Raw genomic sequence first — 25449 nt, 5'->3', positions numbered from 1 at the left:
AGGAAAACAGCAAATCCTCATGTTTTTTTTAAAAATGTTGTTTGAAAAATAGCTATGAAAATAGTTGCAAATGAATTTTCAGTTGTTTGACTGATTGATTATTGCTTCATCTGTGCTTGTGACCCGTTGCCACCAGTTGCATACGTCTACAGGGGAATCTGCATCATCAGACAACACTGATTCAGTCACAACCGGTAATATCCGTACACGGCAACTACTTTGTGGTTAAAAATAGATCAAGTTAATGGTTACTACTGATAAACTATGGCTAAGGTAAGGGTTAGACAACAAAAATATCCGCTGAAAGATCTTTCTAGGCTTAATGAAAGACTAAACTTTCATTTCTAGTCTGTGACAGATGATAGATGTACAATAATAACTGTGTTTGCTGATTTTCTGCCAGAAGTTCCACAATGTACATTAATATGATCGTTCTGTGACAGTTGGTGGTTTTAATCAGTCAAGATTTTTCAATTTCAGGACCATTAAATATGGATCCTAAGCCTGTGTTGACACATCTCCTTTCACGTCTTGTTAAAATGATAAAAGAGACAAAAGATGTTCTCCAGCATCAGCGTCAACTAGTCAGCTCACAAATGTACAGTTAACCACAGCGCTCAACTGACACTGTGCATTCTGGATTTTGCCTGTATGCTAGTCTGAGTGCCATTATTTGGTTTGTGTCGTTTGAAAACGCTGCTTGGTCATGAGAGGCAAAGCGTTGCTGGTGTATGAATTTACTGAACCCAAATGCAGAACACAGAGATGGTACACAGTTTTGGAGGTTTCCCATTAAACAGTCTGCACAACAACGTGAGAAACTAGGAGGGCGAATCCAAAGAAAACGAGCCATTGATGGTCATCAATACGACTGGCATGTGAATCTTGCAGCGCGTGGCGTCTGAAGGCTGGTGACTCCGAGCCTGGCATGTGGCTCAGTGGGTGGTTGACTGACCGTTTTCTGGAGACGGAGGTGGTGAAAGCTGAACACGTGAGTTGCAGACAGAGGCTTTGCAAGATGAGCGAGCTGGAGAGTTGGACAGACAAGTACCTCAAGCATAGCGAAGCTGCTCCTCAGAGAAGCTATAACACGAGGAAGCAGATGCAACTAAGAAATTTGGCTGATGATACGACCATGGCAGCAGGTAGAAAATCTGGTGTAGAGTGAAGTGATGAGTGAATGGGTTTAGTATTGCAGCAGATGATCAGTGGATGAGTCTCAGGTGAGTCAGCTAGTTTTCATATTTTCATAATATCTAGTATGTCAGAAGATTTAATATGTCCCAGTATATAATATTTTAAATGTCATATGCTAGGATATGCTGCTACATTTGGTTGTTTTGTTGTAGCGTGCAAGCCAGCATTCTGTTCTGGCCATTCTGACCCACAATCCTCTGCACAGTTACATGAGAGTGTCTCATTTGAGTATCAGCAAAGTTGAGTTCGTTTTGCACTGCAGACTGGAACAGACGGTCAAAGTTTAAAGTGCAATATTATGACACGTTAGTTTGTATCAATTGTATCCATATTGCTTGAAGCAATGCATGCTATACCATTGCCCATAAAGTTGGAATAAGTTTTGTTTTCAGACACATTCCTCTTTTCATTTCTATTAATACACATCAGTAATCACTTTTGACCGAAGAGTGGAACGTCCTGTCCATTCACACCATCAACAAGCTTGTGGACAGTATGCCACGATGTCTTAACGCATTGATCCGTGTCAGGGGTGGCCATACTCAACGTTAGTGACTGAACGACATTTAGAAGAGTAATATTGGACATTCTAACGCATGAAATACCCTCGAATATGTGTGTCCTGTTATATGACCGAGGTGGAAAAACTGGGAAAAAAAAACATGAATCTATTTGTTCAATACCCCCAATTTTGTTTAAGCCTGAATACACAGTTTGCAAAAGTTAATTGTGGTGTAATTTTTCTGTGATATGTATTGTATGTATATTGTGATATCAATAAAGTTTTGAGAAGATATACACTTCATCTATCAAGAATAAATTGCATTTAATTTCATGAAAAGAGGTAAATATATATATATATATATTTCAACTTTATGGGCAACAGTGTACAGTATGTAAGGGTAGCTAGACTAAGTACTGTAAGTAAAAAGACAAACTGAAGAAACAAGCAAAAAGAAGAGAGAGAAATACAAGAAACTGGGAGGAAGCTGATGATACCATGATGACCCAAACACTAGTTTTATACATGAAAGCCAGCTGGGCTACGTGCCCATTCACCACCCTGATCTCCACATCTGTAGTCAGCCTCCTTATAAGAAACATGTACCAAAAGTACAGAACCATCCAGTGTGGACATGACAGGACGTTCATCCATGAGGCTAAATTACTTTAAGCTAAAATATGACTCTTTCGCAAAACGTTTGGCACTTCCCTCCTTTTTCCACCGTGTGAGGATATTGTACTTTTTGAGAGACTGGGCTTGAATATAAATTAATTCTGAGGGAAACTGGACTGGACTTGTGACCAGTTCAACCAAATTATTGTATAATTTTCTTTGGAGCCCTTAGGAAGTAAAACTAACCAGTAATTTACATGACAAAAAGCAAAGAGGACGAAGTCCTTTGTTGCAGAAATTAGTTTTCTCTGCTTCCCTCCCTGGTTCCCAACTCGTCTCATGTATTTGTAGCAGCCTCCGTCTGATGGCTGCTGTCATCCGGGACGCAAGCAGTCGTGTCCCTCAGCGATGAGGACACCTTGGCTCCAGAGATTTTGCCCGGTTGTGTTTATCAGGCCTCTGTCTGCCTGCCTATGTCCCTGCCCAACCTGCTCCGATGATCCCGTCATTATCACACCCTTAATGCATCTCACCACACTCTACATTTCCTCTGGCATGCCATCCATCTGCCTAATGGGCCAGGAGGGTGCGGCCGGCCAGTCATCACTTGTGCACACTGCTTTTGTGTGTGTGTATTCGTACGATTCGAACATTGTCATTTTACATCGTCTGCTTGTGAGTCTGAGTCGGCTCTGTCATTATAGACATACCCAACCCTCAGTTTTACCCATGTTTGTAGTCACCTTTGTTGTTCTAACAGCTGCGTGCATCATAAGCGTGTGTGTTGTGTGTGTACATGTTAGTGTGTCGGTGAACTCTCTAACTGCGTCAGCCATTATGCCATTATGGACTGTAACTGAATCCTCTGAAAGCTCCGCTCCCGTCCACCGCTGCAGGGCGATGATGGATGGCTTCGTGGAGGGATGAGAGTAGTCACGTTGTTGCTGGGCGGTTGTAAAAACAAATAGAGGAGTAGAGTGTGTAGAAAAGGTGTGCAGGAGAGGTAGAGGGCGTCTGAGGTGAATCCCTGCCGTACCGTGCTGAGCAGACTTATGAGCACCGAGGACGGGAAGCAGCTTCGACCTTGATGCTCCACTCTGGGCTGAGTCACGAGCCTCACTGAAAATAAGAGGGTTGTTAAGCTCGCTTTTGTTCCTTTTACTACCAAAGGGTGTGTGTGTGTGTGTGTGTGTGTGTGTGTGTGTGTGTTTGTGTGAGTGTAACCATGACAGAATTAATGCTTTTTATATATGTGTGTGTGTGTAACAATTTCCATACATCAACTTAAAGGGTTTAACAGGAAGAAACAGCCCTGCGATGGACTGGGTGTCCCCTGCCTTCGCCCTAAGTTGGCTGGGATAGACTCCAGCCCCCCTGCGACCCTAGTGAGGATTAAGCGGTGTATAGATAATGGATGGATGGAGGAAGAAACAATTTAAACCATTTTTGGAAAGATGTGTTCTGTTTAAGTTCATCATACGGTATATATGGGTCATCTTAGTGTTGAAAATGATGCTACTGTCCTTTGGTAACAGATGTTAATCAAAGAAGATGTTTTCTTATGTTACAGTAGAAAATGTGCAGATATTAATTATCTGAACCTCAAGCAGTTTCTGGATTTTTGATTTTTTTATATCTTGTAACATAAATTATTAAAAATAAAGACAATTTTTTTTTTAATTATTAGTTATACAAAATTGGAAAATTTTTTCAAAGTGTCCACAGATGTTATCAGTAATGAAAAAAAAGGCAACTATACATACGATAGATACTTAACTATTTACATGTCAAATTTTAATTTTTTTTTTTAACTTGTCTCCTATCTGCTTTTTGTAAACACAGCCTTTATTTCACCTGATAAGTCCCTGAATTTTTATCATGTGACTGCTGCTCATAGTTGAGTCACTCATTTATTTATTTTTTTGTGCATGGAGGAGGGCAGAATTTTTCCTATTTTTACTAAATGGTATTCATTTTTGTCAAATTTTCAAATGCGACATGTAGGATAATATGGCTTTGATCACATACTAGAATTTTAAGCTTATATTTGCCCAACAGAACTGCATGTCAGATATGATTAGTTCAAGGACTGTGAGAAAGTTAAAAATCTGACAAGTTTCTGACTCTGATTAATGGTCTTTTTTTGGCAATTAAAAACAAAATAAAGCAACAAGTATGCCTCTCAAACCCACAGGCACAAGGGGAGGTTCGCACAGATATTAGTAATGATGATAATAATCATGATGATGGCTGAATTTCAGGCTCCTTTACATACCATCCACATGTAGAAATTCATTAGTATCATGGTTATGTTCAGGATTCGGCATTTACATGGAACCTGTTCATTCATATCCATGAATATACCACCGTAACACTCCCGAGGGTCTGATGATCTCTCTGCTGACGTGTCTTTGACTCCTTCTCCAGGTTTGTGAGACAGGGATGATCATAGCCAGGATGGTTGAGCAACACACGGTCATGTTGTGGCTCGCTGGGACACTATTTGTCATCGTTAATGTTGTGGTTTTCTTACTATGACGAGCTAAAATATAGACGAGTACCCAAGAAATGAGAGCTGCAGTAGTAAAAGAAGTACTCAGACGCTTTACTGAAGTAAAAGTATCAAAAAATATATGCAAGTGCGAGCAAAGGTCTGGCATGGAAAGTCCTACTTAAGTAACACGTGTTAGCAACAAAATGTTGCAGTATGAAGGTAAAACTACTAATAGTAGCATAACATGGAAACACTACATCTTAAAATTGCACTTAAGTACAATACCTGAGTAGAAACATACCATATTATTTAAATTTCATTCCATATAAACCCGACACGACGCAAGGAGAACGTCCAGATAAAGGGGAGGACATCTCTTGAGAAGATTAAAAGGGATTATAATTACAGTAATGTGATGTGGATTGTGGATAATAATAATAAAGAGCATTTAAAACATTAAATACATTCCCTGATGCGCTTTTAAATAAAGAAGATAGAGGCAACGATGCCTTCACTAAAATGTTTATTTTAATTGCATGTGCTGAAGTAAAGTTCATATCTGTAGCTGTGTCTTGAGGCAACACACAAACACACACACACAAAGAGGACACACAACGTCCTGCCTGCGTTACATCTATCAGACATACACAACTTCAGCTACTAAATACCAAAAACATATTGATTGCTATTCAATGTGTTCGCCCCTTGATGTCCACGATGAATTATTTAGTGTTTTGGAGTTGAGTTGTTGACGGGCAAGGCTGGAGCGCGTGTATAAGTGTGTGTGTGTGTGTGTGTGTGTGTGTGTGTGTTTGTGTGTAGCTCCATTAGGTCCTCTGATTTGATAAAAACACTGACCGTTTCCCTTTTTGTACAGTTTTTTTTTTGGTGACATTTAGGGGAGATGGTGGGTAAAGAGCCACTAACTGATTTTAACACACTCCCAGCTTCTCCTCACCCCTCCCACAGGTCTCACCCTTTCTCCTCCACTTTAACCCCAACCTCCCACACATACACCCTCCTCCTCCTCCTCCTCCTCCTCCTCTTCCTCTTCATCCCTGCCTCTCCCCTCTCCGTCTCTCACTCCTGACTCACCCACTGCCTCCCAGCTAACTGTTCCTGACTCATGTTATTCACAGAGCTGTCTGTGTGTCAAGGACAGACTGGGAGGAGAGAGGGAGGATGAAAAGGAGCTGGATCAGGGAGGGCGAAGGGTGGGATGGACGGGATGGCTGTGGAAGGAGGGGGAAATCATTTTTGATACATCACCAGATAGATGAAGTCACAAGCAGAGACGGAAGGAATGATGGGAGGTGTGGGGGGGGATGCAAGTAAAACCTCGAGTGGTTGTGATCACCAGAGGAATAGTGTTTGAGTGATCAGATATCTGAGCCATCAGCAGGCGTTTAAAAGCTTTGCTGGACTAAAAGCTATGTGTGTATGTGATTTTTTTTGTGTGTCTTTGTGTGTCTTTACAAATGAAGTTACTCTGACCTCAGCTGGTCTCGGAGCTGCTGAGAAACGCCGCAGCGATCTATAGGATTCAATGACTACAATGAAATGCAAGTCTTATTCTTGAGGGCCTCTGTGCTGCACTTTGTGTCTGTTTTCAGCCGGTTGATCTCAGCAATATCAAGAACCGTCGCTGTATCTCTGTGTGATCCTGGTGTCCTTCTTCTCGTCCTCCCTCCTGCTTCCCTCACAAGCCATCTGATAAGTCGAAGGCATAAGACTTAAGCATCCTCACAGCATTTCTTTGACCCCTCGTTCCTCTAATTTGCATGCCGAGTTCAACAGCAGCATATAGAGATGCTGCTCTCCTGCCCCGAGGCTCAAACTGCTTGCACGACTTTTTTGTCTTTTCTCTACACTGTGAGACATTAGTGCTGGCTATTTATAGTCCGCTCACTGCCACCCTGAGGAAGTACTGTGGAGGCTAAATTTCACTGTGGCTCTATTAAAAGACACAGAGTGAGATGTCAGCAAAACATCCCCGTCTTTGTTTCTCGCTCCTGGGACGCGCTGCTCGTTTAAACTTCACTAAATGAGCCTCGAGGTGTTTGTGGGGGACAGAATGAGGCAAATGTTTTAAATGACCACGGTTTCATCGTCAATCTAACTCGCTCGCCTTTCCTCCCTGCAGCGTGTCTGTTGCAGTCCGAGCTGGTAAACTACGAGAGAGTGAAGGAGTACTGTCTGAAGGTGCTGAGCCACCAGAGAGACCACTTCAAGGCCATGTACCGGGCCGGCATCGCCTTCTATCACCTGGGTGACTACGAATGTGCCCTACGATACCTGCGTGATGCCAAGAACCGTGAACCCACAGGTGACTATGTGCATTATAATGTATTATTACAGTTCTAGTGGGCACACTCTCTGGAACTCACTCCCTAAAAGCATCCTCACTCTCCATGTTCAAGAAATCCATAAAGACATATTTTCAACAGTGCCGACAACTCAGAAATCCTCTTTTCTATATGCTCCTTTCTCCACTCAATTTCTTTTTTTGTATGTTCTGATCTTCTTTATAAAGCATCTTTGAGTGTCTTGAAAAACACTATATAAGTATTATGTATTGTTATTATCATTATTAGTATTATTATTACTAATAAAACACAAGCTTAATGTCCAGATTGTAAAAAACATTACTGATCGTGTCTGGTACTGTAATATTAAACGCACCATGTTCTTTACAAGGCAGTTAATTGGGTTTGAGCAACATGGGAGGAGTTCACATTCTACAATGATGGATATTTTATCAGCCGACTCTGTTTAACTCGTTGTTTTTACAGTTTCAAAGTGTAAGGTTTGATTTAGTGCAACAGAACCTGTGAATCATTTGTGGCATCTGCAGGAACAATGGATGAAAAAGATCTTTTTAGCTAAATTTGGTGCCATACATGTATTGTGCTTTATCTCTGTTGAATAAACGATAAAAAATTGAAAATAGTAAATTGCAAAAAATAACATATGGAAGCTAAAATAAGTAAATTAGTCAATTTTAGAAACCTTTTTTGTTTGGACTCCATTGCTTTTAAGAGTGGTAGGACTGCTTCTGATGTCTGTGAGCCTTTTTATGTTACCAGACACACCCACAACAGTGACTAAGAGAGAATATCTGCGAAACTGGACAGCACACCAAGGAACAAGGGGCTAGAAATACACCATAAAAGCTAATCAGACTGCCAGCGTGAAATCAATATTGCTACTATTACCCTGTAATGTTACGTTTAAGGCTGGCACTAACGCTACCAACAAGGACAATAAAAGTCCCCTGTCTGACTCCTCTTGTTCCTCCTGTTGAATCCACGTGTTGAAAGTGGTTATTAGGTGCAACTTAATGAGATTGTGGTTGAGACCTTTGCAGAAAAGGGAGCAGAGCGCTCGTTCAGACACGAAGCGTTCAGATGCCATCAGATTAATGGAAAGTAGTGCATGTGTGAAAGGGGTTTATGTTTGCTTTCTAGTAGGCTTCCTCTTCCCTGCCTTTGCTGAAGCATAGTCTCACTTTGTCCATGTTCATGTAAAAACTCTGCTGGCACCTTAAAGTCTGATTTCAGTTTTGTTGTTTAGTCCCAAATTGCAAACGATACTCAATCTAAGCTGTTAAATCTACTGGAAAAGTTGCAGAGACGGTAACAGTGGAAGAGTAATGTACTGTAGCAGCTGCTCCGCCACAGTTTCTCATCTGCTCTCCGATGAGCCACGTGCATCAGAGTCAACAAGCTCGACCGTTTAGACAAACAAAACGGAGCAGCGGCAGCAACTGCAAGCTCAGTTTTTAATATCAGAGAGCAGCTTTGTGTTGACATGCTAGTAATTTCCTCTGTTTGTTTTAATTGATGGGGGCTGCAGAGCATCATGGGATTAGCAGGTGATTCCGGTTTAACCCTCTGAACTTCAAGCGTTTCATTTGCTCCTGTCACATTTTTACTCGATGTAGGCTCATTTTTCACTGTAATATGAAGTCATGTACCCCTATGGAAACAGCACAGCCATGAATAGAAGTAAAGAGAACTCAAAAATGTCTTTTGTGTAGTATAGCAAAGTTAAAATGTCATAAATTCTTAAAAGGGAAAACGTTGATTTTTTGTTTTACATAATGGAAAAAAACTGGAATCAACATTTTTTCAGGTGTAGCACAAATGATGGAAGTTTCCATCCTCGTCTACTATCTGCTCTGTTTATACGCAGGCTACAGTTCAACTAAAAAGTCACTGTTGGTCGCATCTGAGTCAGTAATGGTTTCTTGGTTGTGTCAAGAATTTTTTTTTTTTTACAGAATCTGGTTCGTGCAAAAAATTATTTTTGGCAAATTTATGAATAAGAAACGAATAATTAAGGGATTTTAATGAATTATCACAATTTTAAGCCCAGATTTGGTTATTTTTATGGACAGAACTGCACAAATGTTTAAATAACACATATAGAATAAAGTTGTCTTGCTGAAATATATTCTTAAAATTTTGATTTAGCTAGTTTTACTGACAGAGCAGCACGTCCCAGATGAGTAGTTCAAGGACCACAAGGAGTTTAAAGATGTTTTTACAATCTCAGATAAATTATGCAGTTTTGGCAATTTCTTTGAAGATGTCTTTCAAATCTGCCAGCAGCTTCTAGCTTTCAAAAGATTAAAACATTGACATTTAGCCTTGTGCATTTACATTGTCCCTTAACATTTCAGTATTCCTTTTGCTTTGAAATACATTTTTGTAGGTCACGCTCCGTCTCACGGGTGGTTCAAAGCTTTAAACTCTGTATTTGATATTTAATAGACAAAATGTCTGAGGCTTGTACTTCTGGAATCTTCATCCTAATTAACAATAATGATTGCATTTATTGAAGTAAAAATGTGACTCTTTTCTGTATTTCCATTTTCTCTCTCCATCACAGATACCAATGTGCTGCGATACATCCAGCTGACAGAGATGAAGATGAGCAAGAGTGGACAGCGGGAACGAGAGAGCGGCAAAGAGACCCAGGGCTAAACCTTCGACCTTTTCGTCCCCCCCCGACTCCTCCGACCTTTGACCCCTTCGAGCTGTCCTACAGTGACCCTCCCTCTCTTCGCCTCCTCTCCTCCTCTATTGACTCCTGACAGCAGCACAGACAGAAGAGACCCCATCGCCCGCCTGTGATGGACAAAAATGGGACACATATCAAGCGCTGTCTGCAACCCGCCCTCCTCTTTTCCTCCTCTTTGCTCCTCTTTTTCCCCCCATTTCTCCCTCAGGTGCTGTGGTTCCTCTCCCTAGACGCAGTCAGCAAGCAAACATTAAAAAAATGTAAAAAAACAAAAAAAGAAAAATCCACAAAAAAAAACAAAACAAGGAGGATGCTGTATTATACTCATATGAAACCGTCATTGTGGTGGAATGAAAAAGGAGCTTCAAAACATACTTATGACTAATGGACATTTGCGTGATTTAGTAAATGTTTTAAACGCATAAAATGCATTTTGTTTCTGCTCTCTCTTTTTCTCTCTCTGCCTTCTCTCTCTCCGTCTTACTTTGAACGCTTTTGAGGAGAATATGGGGGTTGGGAAGCTCGACCACACCGGGAGGAGGGCGGGGGGGTGTGTGTTGGTGTGTGCAGGCAGTTTGAAGCATAATTAGGGAATATCAATGGGGGTGTGTGTGACACATATCAAGACTACAGCCCAATTTGATTGTACATCCAAACCCAACAGGGCTCACTCAGGCCCCTTACCCAGACTATGGGACAGACTAGCACCAGAAACCTTTCATCTAGTAGAGAAAAAAAAAAAAAAAAACCTTGCCTCTGTGCTTAATCTACCACTTGTCTGTCTCACTTTTCTTTCCTGGAACGCCATGTATCTCAGTTTCTAGACTGTTTTTTCAATTCAAGGGCTAATTCAAGTGTTTGTAATCCGTCATTAGGGTTTTTAATTTGCTGTCATACTCAGTAGTAAGAGATCAGCGGTTAATCGCGTCTGCGTGTGCAGCAAAGAGACACAATTTTTCCAGCGGTTCTTGCTGTTAATCAGGTGTGCTATTGTGGAAACTGGTGTGTCTTGAATCCGTTGCCCCTCCAGAGTCATGTTAATGTTGTCGAGACTGTCGAGGCCTCTCCCTCCCTCCCATCGACGCCTTCTGTCCTCCCGTTAATGATGTCACAACGGAAAATAGCCAATGAGATTGGAGTTCCATCAACCGCCGTTGGCTCGATGGAGATCCGCTCTAAAGTTTCCCGGCAAGAAAAACACTTTGACAAATCCGAAACGGAGGTCCAACCTTTTATCGCTAATGCTGAAGCTTCCCAGACATCGATAAGACACCGAGGAGACTCTGGGCAGTGTTAGTGCAGGGAAAACAATCACACACGCATCTGTCCTGACAGTCCAAAACCGCCATCTTGGAGCACTCAGCTTTAGTGCACTTCAACAAGAGCGAGCCATTTGAGATTTCTTCGTGCTCACAGTTTATTGATAGATAAAACATCTCTGAAGATCGTTGGACTAAAAACACTCAACATTAGCATTAGACGCGACTGACGATATGGTTTGTGGATATCCATTACTAGCTGTCAAGCGCTGCCGCTGCTTCTCTTGTGACTTGTGAAGCTGAATCATTGATAATGCAAATATTGCTTTTCTAATAGCTTTACCACGGGCGTAAATCCGCCTGCCCTGTTCTGCAGAAGGTTGGATTGATAATTTGTGAAAGCATGACCTGAATTTCCCTTGTCTCTGGTGCCATGAAACCCAGTTTCCTCTTTCTCGTGTGCAAGCCCACCTCCTGCATGTAACGTGCGGCTCCAGAGAGTGACTTCAGATGTTTTGGAATGGGGATTATATCTGCTCTATTGCTTTCTGTCATGGCATGCTGCCACTAAGCTGTTTGCTCATACCTCTGTTTTATCCATTCTGCCCTTTAAAAAACACAGAAGGTGGCGACAGACTGTGATCACAGCAGTAGAATAGGTATCAGATATTTCTTGAATTAAAAGGAGGTCTTTAATAATTTAGGGTCACCTTCTGGCTTGAGGTGACGGATTATTCCACTGCTTAAGAAACTCAAAAAGAGGTGGAGGAGGAAATCAAATCAAAGAGAGGCGCTGGGAAAAGATTCCCCCCCACCCCTCCCCACCCCGTTTATTTCATTGACCTGCTATGAGGTAAATGGGGACCTAAGTGTGTCAATGGGACTCTGGAGAGATGGCACCATACGTTGAAGGGACCTGCATGATACAGAGAGGCTCCAGTGGAAGGAGAAGTAGGCCACCGTCAGCCCTAGTAAAGCAGCTGTGGCAGACAAGTTTAGAGCTAATTTATCATTATACACTAAATTACCAAAAGTATGTGGACACCCGTAGCTGAATCTGCTGTTAATCTGCTGCCATGACAGGCTTTCCACAAGATTTAGGAACCTGGCTGATGGAATTTGCTCCCATTCAGCCACAAGATCATTATTGATGTCGGGCGTTGAGGTCTGGCTCACAGCCGGCAACGTGTTGGATGTGATTGGGGTTTTTTGTGCCGGCGAGTCAAGCTGCTTCACATTAAACTGGGAAAAATCTTTCTGTACGTTATATTGCAAACTGTAGTATTGTGATTATGGTAGGGGTCGGACTAAATAAGTTCAGGCTGGACAAAGCAAACAGCTAAACACACAACCAGTGATTGGTGGTCTTGATTTAAAAGCAGACTTGAAGTGGCTTTTTTAAAAATAAAAACCTTCCATTAAGGCTTTTATTGAGAAAGGATGAAATATATCATAACAAGATCAGTTTTTACATTTTATGTTATTCATATTTACGTCACAACAGCTGATTTGTCTGTTCAGTATTAGACAATTCAAGGGTGTCCACATACTTTTGGATATATAGTGCAGGGAATGTGTAAGATACTGTCTGTGAAATTGGCTATCTCAGTTATATCTTGTAATTCTTATGGGTTTTATGGGTTGAAGACCACTTAAATTAGATCCAAAATTGAGGGACGCTGTCAAGAACAGAGTGAAAACGTTACCTGCAGAAGCCCTCCTCACTCCTGATGTGCGTCTGCTCTCTGCATTTTCTTTCTATGACTCCTTGTTTCCCCAAAGGAGATAAATCAACACAACAGCGAGGAGCGGCACCTGCAGGCTCGGTCTCCATGGCTGCCCGGGCTCAGTCTCCTCACCCACGGGCCCCTCGAGGATAGGTCTTCCCCCTGTGGTCCTCTCTCCATGGCACCAGTCCGCCATCTTGTTTTTGTCTCACTGTGCTAAGTCATTCGAGCTCAACGTGTGCTACGACCGTCTAGGGATAACTAGCTGCACATAAAAACAGGTTTGTTTCTAGCCGGTGGGTCCTCTTGATTAATGACTCCGAGGCTGTTATTGTGATCCGACAACATGCCGTGTGTGCATATAGAAACAGAGACACCGGATCTCTGCATCAGTGTAGCTTTGAAAACAAACTAAAAGCACAAAAAAAAGAAGAAGAAAAAAAAAAAAGAGGCGGAAAAGTTCAAAACTACTGGCTGTGTTAATTTTTTTTATTGATTTTTTTTTGCTCTTTTACTTTGATGTCATTTGAGGTAAATGTTTGTCAAATGTCAAAAGTAGTTTTTGTGAATATATGATACAAATGTACAAAAAAAATTAACAAAAATGAAAAGTTTTATGGTTGTGAAAAGCTTTACTTTATTGAATTACTTTATCAAAGCGAGAGATAGAAAAGAGAATTTTACTATAGCTGCTCCACAGAGCTGCTTTGTGACTGTGTCTGTATTTGTTGGTATTTCTGTTGACGTCCCTTTTCGTCGAGGGATCAAGAACCGGCTCAGAGAGCGTGCAAAGCCCTTCGACCCCTCCATCCGACTGACCGTTCGCCCGACTCGTCTGTTTCTGTACAGTAAGACGGCCGGTAAACACAGGAGTGGATGAGAACTCTGAGGAACTCGAACCAGAGCCGCAGGCCTCCATCCTGTTTGTTTCTGTGTTGACATGAAGGACATGAAGCTGGGGACGTCAAGGCTAAGACCACATTTTTGTCTCGCCTCGCTTCCAAGAGGCCTTTTTCCATTCGACATCCAGACATCCGACTGGCCTCCATCACTGGTTTTACTGAACTGCTAGCCCGGGAATGCACTATTGATTGGTAAATGAAGATTATGAATAAAGTTTCAAACAAAGCGGAATGTTGTTGTTGTTGTTGTTGTTGTTGATTACACTCACTGAATCTGCGAAAAGGAAAAGGGAGTTGAGTTAAAAAAGACAGGAGCTTTTTTTTGGAGTGTTGAAGCCTGCTGCTGACACAACACAACTGAATCTCTGCAGTTGAGGGAGTCCAGTCAAGTTGCATTGTGGGTAATTTCGCAACAGTGTTGTAGCAGTGCAATGCTTAATCTGTGAGGGTGCTTTTAAGGGACAGTCCACCATTTTTTCTCTAGAATCACCGCGGTGGTTCTGTTTCTGAAGTCTGACAGAAAATGTGGAATCCATCTATCCATCCATCCATCCATCCATCCATCCATCCATCCATTATCTATACACTCCTTAATCCTCACTGGGGTGACGGGGGGGCTGGAGTCTATCCCAGCCGACTTAGGGTGAAGGCAGGGGACACCCAGGACAGGTCACCAGTCTATCACAGGGCTACACTTACAGACAGACAACCAAGCACACTCACATTCACACCTACGGACAATTTAGAATCACCAATTAACCTCAACATGCTTTTGGATTGTGTGGGAGAAGCTGGAGAACCCGGAGAGAACCCACGCTGCACGGGGAGAACATGTAAACTCATGTAAAATTTACTCTCGACTGCCCTCTAAGTTCCTTTTAGTAGTTGATCTTTCACAATCACATCACAAGATCTTCCTAAGCAGACATCCACCGATCAACATTAAAACCATTGACAGGTGAATAACACAGATTAACTTGTAAACAAAAGTAATGTTCTGCTGGAAAATTTGACATCCCGGCATTCATGTGGATGTGACTTTGACATGTAGCATCCAGCTAAACATTGCTGCAGATCAGGAACATCCACCAGCAACACTACTCACCATCAGCGTTAGCCTACCCTAAGACATAACGTGCCCCACCACAACACGCCAAACAGCTAGAGGAACATGACAAAGAGCTCAAGGCGCTGTCTCGGGCTCGAAACTACTCAGATTCTAATCTGTAACGTTGAGGACCTAAATAATCTGCTGCTAATCTTCCAGTTCAGGACATCCAAAGAGTTCTTTTGTCCATGCCCCAAAAAAGGCAGAGCTGTTTTAAAGGTTTTAATGCTGTGGAAAATTGGGATAAGTTGCTCAAGATCATAGAATATCTGCAGTTTCCAGAGCTTTCGGCACATTTAAGCTGCTCAGCATCATGAAAATTATTGTTCAAAAGTTTCTAAGCACTTTCCATGTATTCTTGTTTGCTTTAGAGTTTAGCTATGAGTTTAGCGCTATGACAACTTTAGAGAATGGTCTGATTGTGAGACTAGTCATTGACTAACTTTTGGTCAACTACTGGGGGCAAACCAAAATGTATTTCTTAGTTTGGTGGTTGCTTATTTAGCCAAGAAGTTATCAAAACATCCCAACGTGTCTTTCACTAAATAGTTCAACTCTAAGCAGCAGAAGCTTGAATTGATTTGATGACTTTTAAATCTGCAGTATGTGTCAGGCTACAAAAATACTGGAAGATCTTTAACCTTCCCGTGATAACTAATCCGTTCATCACTCCCAAGTGCCTGGTCAAAGTCCATATCTTTCAAATTTTGTGGTTTTTGGACAGTCCATCGTGTAGAGATGGAGATTACAACTGAGATCAAATCCTGCATAATATGTTACATGCGCTCTAACCATTAATCTTGGTTTTTCTGTTAGGAAACTGAGGTTTTTTATTACACTCGGCAAAGCCCCTCAAGTGCCACAGATGATGTTATACAACTGTTCTCATCCATTAAGTAACCCTTGTCATGATGAATGAACGGACTCTGACACGTAAAATTAGCAGAATGGCCCTTTAATCATGAGATGACCGCTCTTAATTGATCTTTATACATGTCAAGGCTTTTTTTTTTTTAAAACATTTTCAAGTATTTTGTACTTAAAATACACTCACTTAGCTCAGATTTGTTCATTAATATATTCAGTATTTCAGGATAAAACTTCATTAGTGGTTAAATGATCTGATGAAGATTCAGCAGAAGACAAAGAGAGTCCTTCTGCAGAGCTGACGACACACCAACTGGCAGGCAATCTGGTTAGTTGTTCACTTCAAACGCGAACAGAAAACACTCATTTGTGTCTCTCCCTCTTTGTCCACCTCTCTTTTGTGCGTCTGTCCTTATCCAGGCAACACTGTCACCACCTGAATCTGCCTGTAAAATATGTCTGCAGTGACATGATGGCTCCCCGAGACAAAGGAAGACGGATCTAAAAAAGCAGGAAATATGGTGAACAACTGTTGAGGAAAATGCAAAACCGAGAAGGTGACAAATGTGAGAGTCATCACAGCTGTGAAAAAGGACAGCAGTCAGATGGAAAGAGACAAAGAAATCACTCCTGTTGTTGTGTGTTTGTGTGTGAGAGCTGTGAACCGGCCACGCGACGCTCAGCCTGCTGAATCCATTCTGCTGCCACTTTATCACCTTTCTCTCTCTCTCTCGCTCTTCTTCACTTCATTTTCAGGCCCATCGTCCATTTTTTTCTTCCTGTTTTTGTGAGTGTGTGTTGTTGCTTTTAATAGCATCACCATGGAAGTGAAGAGGGGTTGCTAGGTAACTGGCTGGCGTCTGAAAGGGTGTTTGATTGGCGGTCACACAGACAGACGCGGCAGTGGAGAGTGTGAGGGTTTGTGTGTTGTAACATCTGTACACACTGCATGTCTCCATCTGTCTTTACATTCAGAGGTTGACATATCGGAATAAAATATCACATTTCGTTTGCCGTTCACTTACTAACATCTCAGATTTAAGATTTTTTTTTTGTTAGCTGTGCTGAACGCACTAGTGCACCTTGATCAGCCTTTTGTGGCAGCTGCAGTGTCAGGGAGCGACTACAGGAATGCATGACATGGAGAAAAACAGCAGACTTGGGCAAGAAATGACATCATAGGACACAGTGGTGACACCTAGAGGATTCTATCTGTTACTGCCTGATGCCTTTGTCTGCAGGTACCTGGAGTGTTGGCACCAAACAACATCGGTAGAAGAAGTATTTAGATGATTTTCTTTAGGTATCAACGCAGCAATGTGAAAACACTGCATGTAAAATTCCACTTTTTGGTAAAAATACAGAAATGTTAGCAGCGAATGTACACTGGTTTGGTTCCTCTGATATATTGCTATATATGACATCATCGCATTATTAATATGAAGCATCAGTGTGTTGCTGTTGTAGCTGCTGCAAGTAGAGCTACTTTTTTCTACTTTATACACTGTTTTATACATGTAGGGAAAGCAGATACATCTGAGGAGAAACACTGGGAGAGGAAAGAAGAAGAAGAAGAAAAAGTTCTGATCCACAAATCTGTTTTCAGTTTTGGACATTATCACTAGCCTTGATTTAAGATTTTGAAATGTGAGGATTTATTAAAATGAAACCACTTGAGGTAGAAAATTACTATTTTCCAATAAGATTGGAAACTACTACATTAACTGTTAACAATGTGTTGCATTTTTAAAACTTATCCTTTGTGTAAAATTGTCATCTTAAAAGTGACTAAAGCTGTCAAATAAATGTAATAAGTACAATCGTCCCCTTTGAGATGTAGCAAAGTGAAAGTATATAGATGCACGAATTGGAAATACTCACGTAAAGTACTTTAAAACTGTGCTTACACACAGTACCTGAGAAAACGTACATAACTATTTTTCATCACTACCAAACAATGTTCAACTGTTCCTGAAACAACAGCAGTATAATAACCATCAGTACCCATTTCCTCAAGAGCTGTAATCAAGTGTAATTCTAAGGTATTTTTGTTTTAATTTTGCTGCAGTCGACATCAACTCTACAACATCTCAAAGGACAAAACGATCCTTTTTACTCCACTGCATTTATCTGACAGCTGTTCTAACTTTATGAATGAAACTCAACTTTTTTTGTTAAAGATTGAAACTGTGGTTTCCAAACTGTTTGGTCCCCGAGTGGTGGAGGAAATATTCACATCCTTGAGTAAAACTAATAACACCACATTTTTAAAAATAAAAGTCATGCATTGAACAAGTATTATCACCAAAATGTATTACAAGTATTACAAGTACTCACTACAGACCCCTGTCCCCTGTGACTGCTATATTACCACATATTGTATCATAAATTGTTACTCAAGCATTAATGTAAAACTTCATGTAACAACTACTTAGTATCAAACTGCAACTAATGATTAGTTTTTCAATTAATCAATTATTTGGTTTTTAAAAATTATGCAAAAATTGAGAAATACCAGTTACCAACAACTGCCAATAGATTTTTTGTCAATCAACTTACTCATAACTTAATAATTTCAGCTGTACTTGTGTAAACTCTTGAGTTATTAATAACTCCCCCTCCAAAAAAATCAAATTTTTTAAGTTTCTCTTTCTTTTATGGAATTTTTACCTCGTTGTACTGGTGTGTTTACTAAAGTACGGGATATTATATGATTACATGACCTCGTGACAATAACAAAATCAGATGTAGTACAAACACTGAAGCATCTTTCTTTTTTTTTTTTTTTTTTAATTCATCTCTCATTCATCACAATTCACACTTATTCCTCATTGAACCCAGAAATGTCACAGGTTGAGACCAAAGACAACATGGATGTTTCAGTAAGCAGTTTCCTAGGTTTTCCTTGGTTTTTCCTGTTATATTAACAAATATATACAGATATCCCAGGAAGAGCATTGTAATAATAATTAATCCTTTTCCATTAATAACAATAAATTTAATAAATACTCAGTGTTCTTGACCACACGAGGAGAATGAGTTCGGGCTCACTCTTCTACTGACGGGATTGTCATCATCCCATACAAATAACAACGCACACGCACACACATACACCCAAATCCACACTCACACACACTCACCAAGAGAAATTTGCACAGTCAAGTAAATACCATCTGCAGCCAGGATGTCCACCATACGAAAACAACTCCGGAGATAAAAGTTGATTTGTCAGCCGTGACGAGAGCGCTTTGTGCCGAGTCCACTCGTCCGCACGGAGGCTAACTAGTTGCCACTGATGTTTGAATACAGCAGGTCAGAGGAGAGAATGTGAAGTTTCCGATGAGGTTGATGGTTCCCATTTTGCGTCCATTTCAATGGCATGAGCAGGATCCAGAGTGCTACGATGAGGAATGTCAAAGAAATGCAAAAAAAACAAAAAAAAAAGGATGAGAACCGGCGTAGCAACCAGTGGTCTTACTTGGAAGAGGTGCTGCGTCCAGCGAACCATTCACATGTAAAATGACATGCACTGAAAAAGCACCAGCACGCAGAAACGTTTTGTTCATCCACACATGTACAGTAATATATACACATTCACACATAGAGAAACACACCTGGGCTGCCAAACCAATAGAAAAAACTTTTTTGCTAACAGGTTGCAGCAGGGATGGTGCAAGCACTGAGAAAACAAACTTATTTCGAAGGCTGACGATTGAAGCAGTCCACCAGTGCCGAGAGGAATAAAAAGGCTTTTTCCTGTCTCAGTGTTGGAGGGAAAAATGACAAGTGTGAGGATGAAGGCAGAGCTGATGAAGGAGAGCTTATGGGAGATGTTTGTGCACCGGCATAAGAAACTGTGTGTAAAATAAGAACAGAAGGATACTCTAGTAAGAATTTTAACCAGTCCAGCTCCTCCTTTTTTATTTTACTCAGGGGAAACACTCCTGAAAGGTCAATGAGGATTCTTCTGGTCTTTTAAAGTGAGAAGGATGCAAGCAGAAAGTGGGAAGCTACACAGACAAGCAAGAGCACAAGCAAATGGTTTGAAATGACCAGTTAGCAAAGTCGGGGGGGAAAAGTGGCTTTTTAAGTGCTTGAATGGCTTTTGAGGAGTCTTGAAGGAAATGTGAACCAGTCATGAGGTGCTAAGAAGCAGGTAGAGATGGCTTCCAAGTAGGGGAAAAGAAGGAAGGGTAAAGTAGGGTAAGAAAGGTGGGTGAGCACTCTACAAGGCTTTTAAAAGGCCTCTAGGACCCTCAGTGTCGTGCAGGTTAGTGAGCAATAGCAGGGAATGGCTTGCTGTAAGGGATTCACACCTTATTAGGACACTACAAGGGCACACAAGAGTGATGGCTTCCAGTAAGTGCCTAAAAACATGACAAGAAGTGGGATGTTTTTGCAGACTTCAGTGAGTGCACTTTGCTCGGCTCAGACATCAGTAGGCATTCCTTATTTAGCCTAAGCTCAAAAGTCTCAGGACACGAGTCTGAATGCAAAAAAAAAAAAAGAAGTTCACTATGAGTATTGTTGTCCGCACAGAGTTGCAGGCTGCAGCTGCCCACACAGAGGGACGGTGGGGTCCGAACTCTGGCCCTCCATGTCCATGTCCATGAGGTTGGGCCGTGCGGTGCTGGCGCTGCTGTCGCCTGAACCGAGCGGGCTGTCGCAGCTGCTGCCCGGCGACGAGCTCAGGGTCCGGGAGAGAGAGCCCAGCTTCCAGGGGTCCGGTTTTATCCGGGCCGGGGTAGGCCGCGGCCGGGGGGCGAACTCCAGCGTCTTGGGTCTCTCCAAGGGGCTGATGAGGCAGAGAGCGTCCGGGTTAGGGATGGGAGGAGCGGGAGCCTTACGCCGATGGGGGACTGGGAAAATGGTGGAGGGGTCCGGGAGGCGAGGGATGTCCAGGGTGTCCAGTGTGCCTGAAAAACAAAAGAAAAGTCCATCATACTTCAAACAAACAAATGTTTTCTGGTTCAAGTTTCTGCACTCAGTGCTTCTCTTCAGCGTGCATGAAAGTAAATCTTGTATTTGAAGAACATCTAACATTTAATGGACAAACCATGAATTGAGAAAATCATATCCAGACTAATCAGCAAGAGAATATTCAGCAGCTGCAGCCTGAGATCAAATAATGAGGCGTAATGAAGTGTTTTGCATGTGTGAACCCACTAACTGCAAGTTTGTGTCTAATTTACAACCAGAAGATGAACCCTTTGGGGGCTTGGCCATATTTTCCTACCACAGCTGCCTGGGATCTTTTACTGTACCGTATAAAAGTTGCAGTAAACATCATGTTGCTTTTATTTCTCATCATCAAAATTATCAATAAAATTATTGCTGAAGCAGGGACTGCTGGGAATTTTTAAGTGCTTGTATAAACCTCTGATAACAAAGCTGTCAGAAAATAAAAGCAAGAGGACAAACAAGCAGAACTGACCGTGTACGTTATTAGAGCTTTGTTCAGGCAGGAGCCAGTGGTTTCCCGTCTTGTTTATCTGATCGACCCCCGCAGGCCTCTCAGACTAAAGACCTCCTTCATCAACACCATTTTGTTGTTTAATTTTACATCTGATGTTATTTAACACATATAAAAGTAGACACTGGTAAAATATTTTTTCATCCAGTTGAACTGTGAATATTTAGGTTAGTTTTGAGCTTTTTATTCGTTAGTTTAAGCTAAACATTTTAATATTCAATCATTACTTTCAGCTTTCAACTGCCATACTTCCTGCTAGCAAATTCAACTATCATCCATACTTTTAGGCAACCATTTATTCACTTTTTCATCACTTCTTATCGATTTCTATTTTTTCTGCATCTTGTTTGGTGTCTACACCAACCAGTCAAAACATTAAAACTACTGGCAGGTTAAGTAAATAGCAGTGATTACCTTGTCACAGTGCAATATTCCCCCAATGGCAACAAAACTGTTTAGGAGTTGGACCATGTAAGTCAAGAATGCTCGGATCACCAAACAAAAATGCTTAATGTTGCTACAAATGGTTACAACCTGGATGCATGTATCCATAGTTAGTGAAAGTTTATTTACATTCTTTCCTTTAAGGATTTGAATGCAAAAGGGGACCAAGTCAAGACAGTCCCTGCTCCCAAAAGCATCATCATACAATAATAACATGACTTTTTCACAAAATAAATAAACTGTGATGGCTCTATTGTTAAATTGATCGAATGTCTTTCTAGAAGCCAAGAAATCAACTTTAACTGCTTCATGAGAAGTGCAATCATTTTAAATAATGTTGCTGAGATCATATTTTATTTGTTATAAGTGATTGTTGTAAATTAACTATGTGTTTTAGTTCTTATGTACTTTTGCTATTCTATGTTGCCGACTCGTCCACCATGTTTGTCTTCTGTAATTGAAGACACTTATCTCCACAAATCTTGGATGGATAGTCATTAAACTTTATCCAGATGTGTATTGCAAAGAATCTTAACTACAGGCTCCCACGTTTGTTAGTAAATGGTCAAAAAACTGGTCACATGTAATGTAAATCATTTGTCCCTGTACCTTTGTGTGCTGTGATGTGAGCTCCCGGTGGAGGAGGCATGGGCATGCTCCCATCTGACGGCGTCCTGCGGTGCCCCAGAGTTTGGGCTCGGGGTCGTATTGCCCCGTCTGAAGGGGTTCGTCTGTGTCCTCTGTTCAGTGCCATGGCTGCAGACACGTGGGTCGGCGTCAGCGACTGGTTGGGCTCCTTCTTGAAGCTCTCGGCCCGCAGGTCCAGGAGTGGGTTGAGGGCCGGAGCTGGAGGCGCCGCCGGCGTTTTGACCCCTGTCATCGGGGTCAGGGGGTACTCGTCCGGGTCGGAGGGGAGCAGGGACTTGGTGGAGTTGCAGTCGGACAGAGAAGACAGAGAGAGGAGTGTCACAGAGGGAGACGGGTCCATGCAGGGAAGCGTCGAGTCGTGATGTCTGGACAGGGACAGGGAGAGGTTTCTGCTGGGGGGAGACGTGCTGCGACGGAAACGACCCGTCCGCTGGAAGAGACCCTCCTTCTTTTTACGCTGCTCCTCTCGGAGGTCCTGCTCGTCCTGAAGCACCTGACAACGGATCACAATATCATGCTGACTATCACTTTTACAATGAGGAAATATCACAAATTTGGATTAAAAAAACTCCTACCACAGTAGCTGCTATAATTTGACCTGCTCCTGTGTGTCAGGCTTGATAAATGCATAGAAATAAGTCTCTGATTATCACCTCCACACCTCATTAAAGCAACTGCAGCAAAGAGTTACATTCAAATCATTACTTTTATTGACCCTGTGTCTATTTTATAGCGCCCCCATATGGTTCAATAACAGAAGGAAATCCCTAAAACATCATATACTGTTTTATGTGACTCCAAAAGTGATCTATATAATGTTTTTGGTATCATCATAAAATCCCACGACTTGTAGGTGTTGACTGTGGCACCTGTTCAGGAACAACTTTTCACTGTGCACATTAGGTTCTAAGAGGCCTAAGCTGACCAAAGGAAACATTTATTTCATATCAGTATAAGTGACTTTGTCGGCTAGAGAAGCTGTTTGTGTAAAAATGTCAGGTTACTATTAAAGTGAATCATGAATGTAAGAGAAATGTTGCTCACAGGCAGCATATAAAATAAAAAAGAAGCAGTAAAAACAAATTAACGATAAAATCTCACATTCTGGTGTGATCTCAAGCACAAACCATCAAAGGGAGGTGGGTGTAAATGAAGCAGGTCCCAGTTAAATCAGGATTGCAAACAAAAATAGCAAAAGCGCCGTAAGAAACTCTAAATCCACACACTGAATGCTGCCAAAAGTAGCTACTCTATTAGGAGAAATCAAGTCCAACACAGTAGCTCAGCTATAAGTCTTGTTCAGCTCTGACGGACGCTATCAGACTGCCATTGTGCTGCTGTTTTCTCACCTGCAGTTTTCCCAGCTGCAGCAGGTCTTGACCCAGAGCCACAGAGGCGAGCAGAGAGGCACAACCCAGCAGCAGCATGTCGCTTTTCTTCCTCTGGCTGCAGCGACGAAGCGAGTCCTGGTAGCTCACCCCCGTCCCCGCGCTTCCTGACCCCTGGCAGGAGCTCGTGTTACCAACGCCGGGTGCCATGTTGGGCCCCAAGCTGCTCCACAGGGACCCCGAGTCCTCCATGGCCCCGTTACTGCTGGTCTCCGAGGGCTGTAAGGAGCCCGGTGATTCCTCGAACTCGCAGCACTCCTCTGGTAAAGACAGAAAAAAAAAGATCGGGTTGATTGTTGCGATTAGTGATGCACAGTTTCACAATGAAAAGCAAAGACTCACCCATTTCATTGAGGCTGGAGAAGCCAGCAGTCATGGGGGCATGTTTGGGAGATTTGCCCAGATTTGGCGCACTGGACGACCAAACTTTGCAGCCTTCACCCAGAGATTTCAGCCTGCAGACAGAAGTACGGCTGTAAAATCAAGTTGTCAATATAGCAACAACCAAAGCTAGTTTCAGAATCATTATTCAAGGCTACAGGTGCGACAAAAATAACTCGTCACATAGAAAGAGGTAATAATTCCGTGACAGCAGCAATCATACACAACACAAACATCTCCACTGCTTCTGGCTGCTGTAATGAAATATTGATTAAAGGGTTGTTTTTTATTTTTTATTTTTTGCTGCGCTGTGAACGATAATTTATTTAGAAATATAGCAGAAAAGGACGTTTCTTTTTGATTGTGATGAACAGAAAATTAGCATAATTGAGATCCAGGTTTTGACATGTGTTTTGCAGAGAGAGAGAAAAAATATTCTGTGGGAAATTAACAATTAAAATCTAAAATCTTCCTCTCTAATTTATTCCCATGTGTAGACTTGTGTGAAAATGTGGGCAATTAAAACAGACAGATTCATACTTTATCAGATATTTTAAGATTGTATTTTTTGAATTACTAAAAAGACAGACGTGGGCTTTAAGTATTGTTATTTGTTATTATTGTAATTTTGTACTCGTATCCCAAACCCATTTGTAAGTGCCAAAAACAAACTTCAGCAATCTATAACTTGTACAATAACACAACTAAACCCACTTATTCTGAGAAATTTCCCGTTAATCATTTCTGAGACATTTCACACTAGTAGCTACTAATTTTAATAAAGATAAGTCTTAACTTTTGGAGAACCAGTGAATCCTGCACATATTCAATCACTTGAGATAGTTTAGAAGCAACAGGTCCAGCTCACTTACTGCTGCCATCTTATTGAAACACACCTTAGGTATCATTCAAGGAAGCTGTGAGCAATCCGCTGAGATACCTGCTCCCTGAGGTTTAGTTTGTGTTGAGCTGATTCTGTTTGTAATTGCCTTAAGCCAGTAATAGCAGCTAACCCAGTTTGTGGCACTTAAACATTCATCTGTCTGCCTAGAAACTGGGCCAGGTTTAGTTTTACCTCAGTACCCGAGAGAACCAAGTGTCACAAAACACAGGTCACCACCACACACAAGTCAGCTTCTGATTCAGTATTTAAGGGAAAAAGTTGAAGGAATCCAAATTTGCAGCTCAGTTTTTCTCCATTTTAATGATGCATTAGACATTTCAGGCAAATGTTTAATGCTGTCTGAAACCAGCTTTCAAAGATTTGAGACATTTATTCAATGATTGCAAATGTAAAAAAAAAAAAGAGATTTCATTGCTTTAATTGTTCATTTTTTGCATCTGGATCACATCAAACCAGCTCCAGATCTAAAGCTACTTTATATAAACTGGTCAAATCTGGACTAGAAGAGCAAAGTC

The 25449-nt window shown here is 41.5% G+C and overlaps 2 protein-coding genes across 2 annotated transcripts in view; one reads left to right on the top strand and one right to left on the bottom strand.

Moving 5' to 3' along the window:
* Positions 1–11846, top strand: part of ttc9b (tetratricopeptide repeat domain 9B) — a 34191-nt gene extending 22345 nt beyond the window's left edge. The window contains exons 3-4 of the mRNA XM_008282515.1: positions 6952–7134; positions 9702–11846. Coding sequence (XP_008280737.1) covers positions 6952–7134; positions 9702–9796 — 278 coding nt within the window. The 3' untranslated portion in view covers positions 9797–11846. The remainder of the gene's footprint in view (positions 1–6951; positions 7135–9701) is intronic.
* Positions 11847–18465: 6619 nt separating this feature from the next.
* The window catches only part of map3k10 (mitogen-activated protein kinase kinase kinase 10), a 16129-nt gene continuing 9145 nt past the window's right edge, over positions 18466–25449 (bottom strand). Inside the window, exons 7-10 of the mRNA XM_008282514.1 lie at positions 23992–24104; positions 23611–23909; positions 22223–22754; positions 18466–20612 (exon numbers count right to left, since the gene is read on the bottom strand). Coding sequence (XP_008280736.1) covers positions 20212–20612; positions 22223–22754; positions 23611–23909; positions 23992–24104 — 1345 coding nt within the window. The 3' untranslated portion in view covers positions 18466–20211. The remainder of the gene's footprint in view (positions 20613–22222; positions 22755–23610; positions 23910–23991; positions 24105–25449) is intronic.

This window comes from Stegastes partitus, unplaced genomic scaffold (assembly GCF_000690725.1).
Source record: "Stegastes partitus isolate 25-593 unplaced genomic scaffold, Stegastes_partitus-1.0.2 Scaffold275, whole genome shotgun sequence".
Taxonomy (NCBI): Eukaryota; Metazoa; Chordata; class Actinopteri; family Pomacentridae; genus Stegastes; species Stegastes partitus.
The sequence above is the reverse complement of the archived record's forward strand: the minus strand, read 5'-3'. Positions and strand labels throughout refer to the sequence as shown.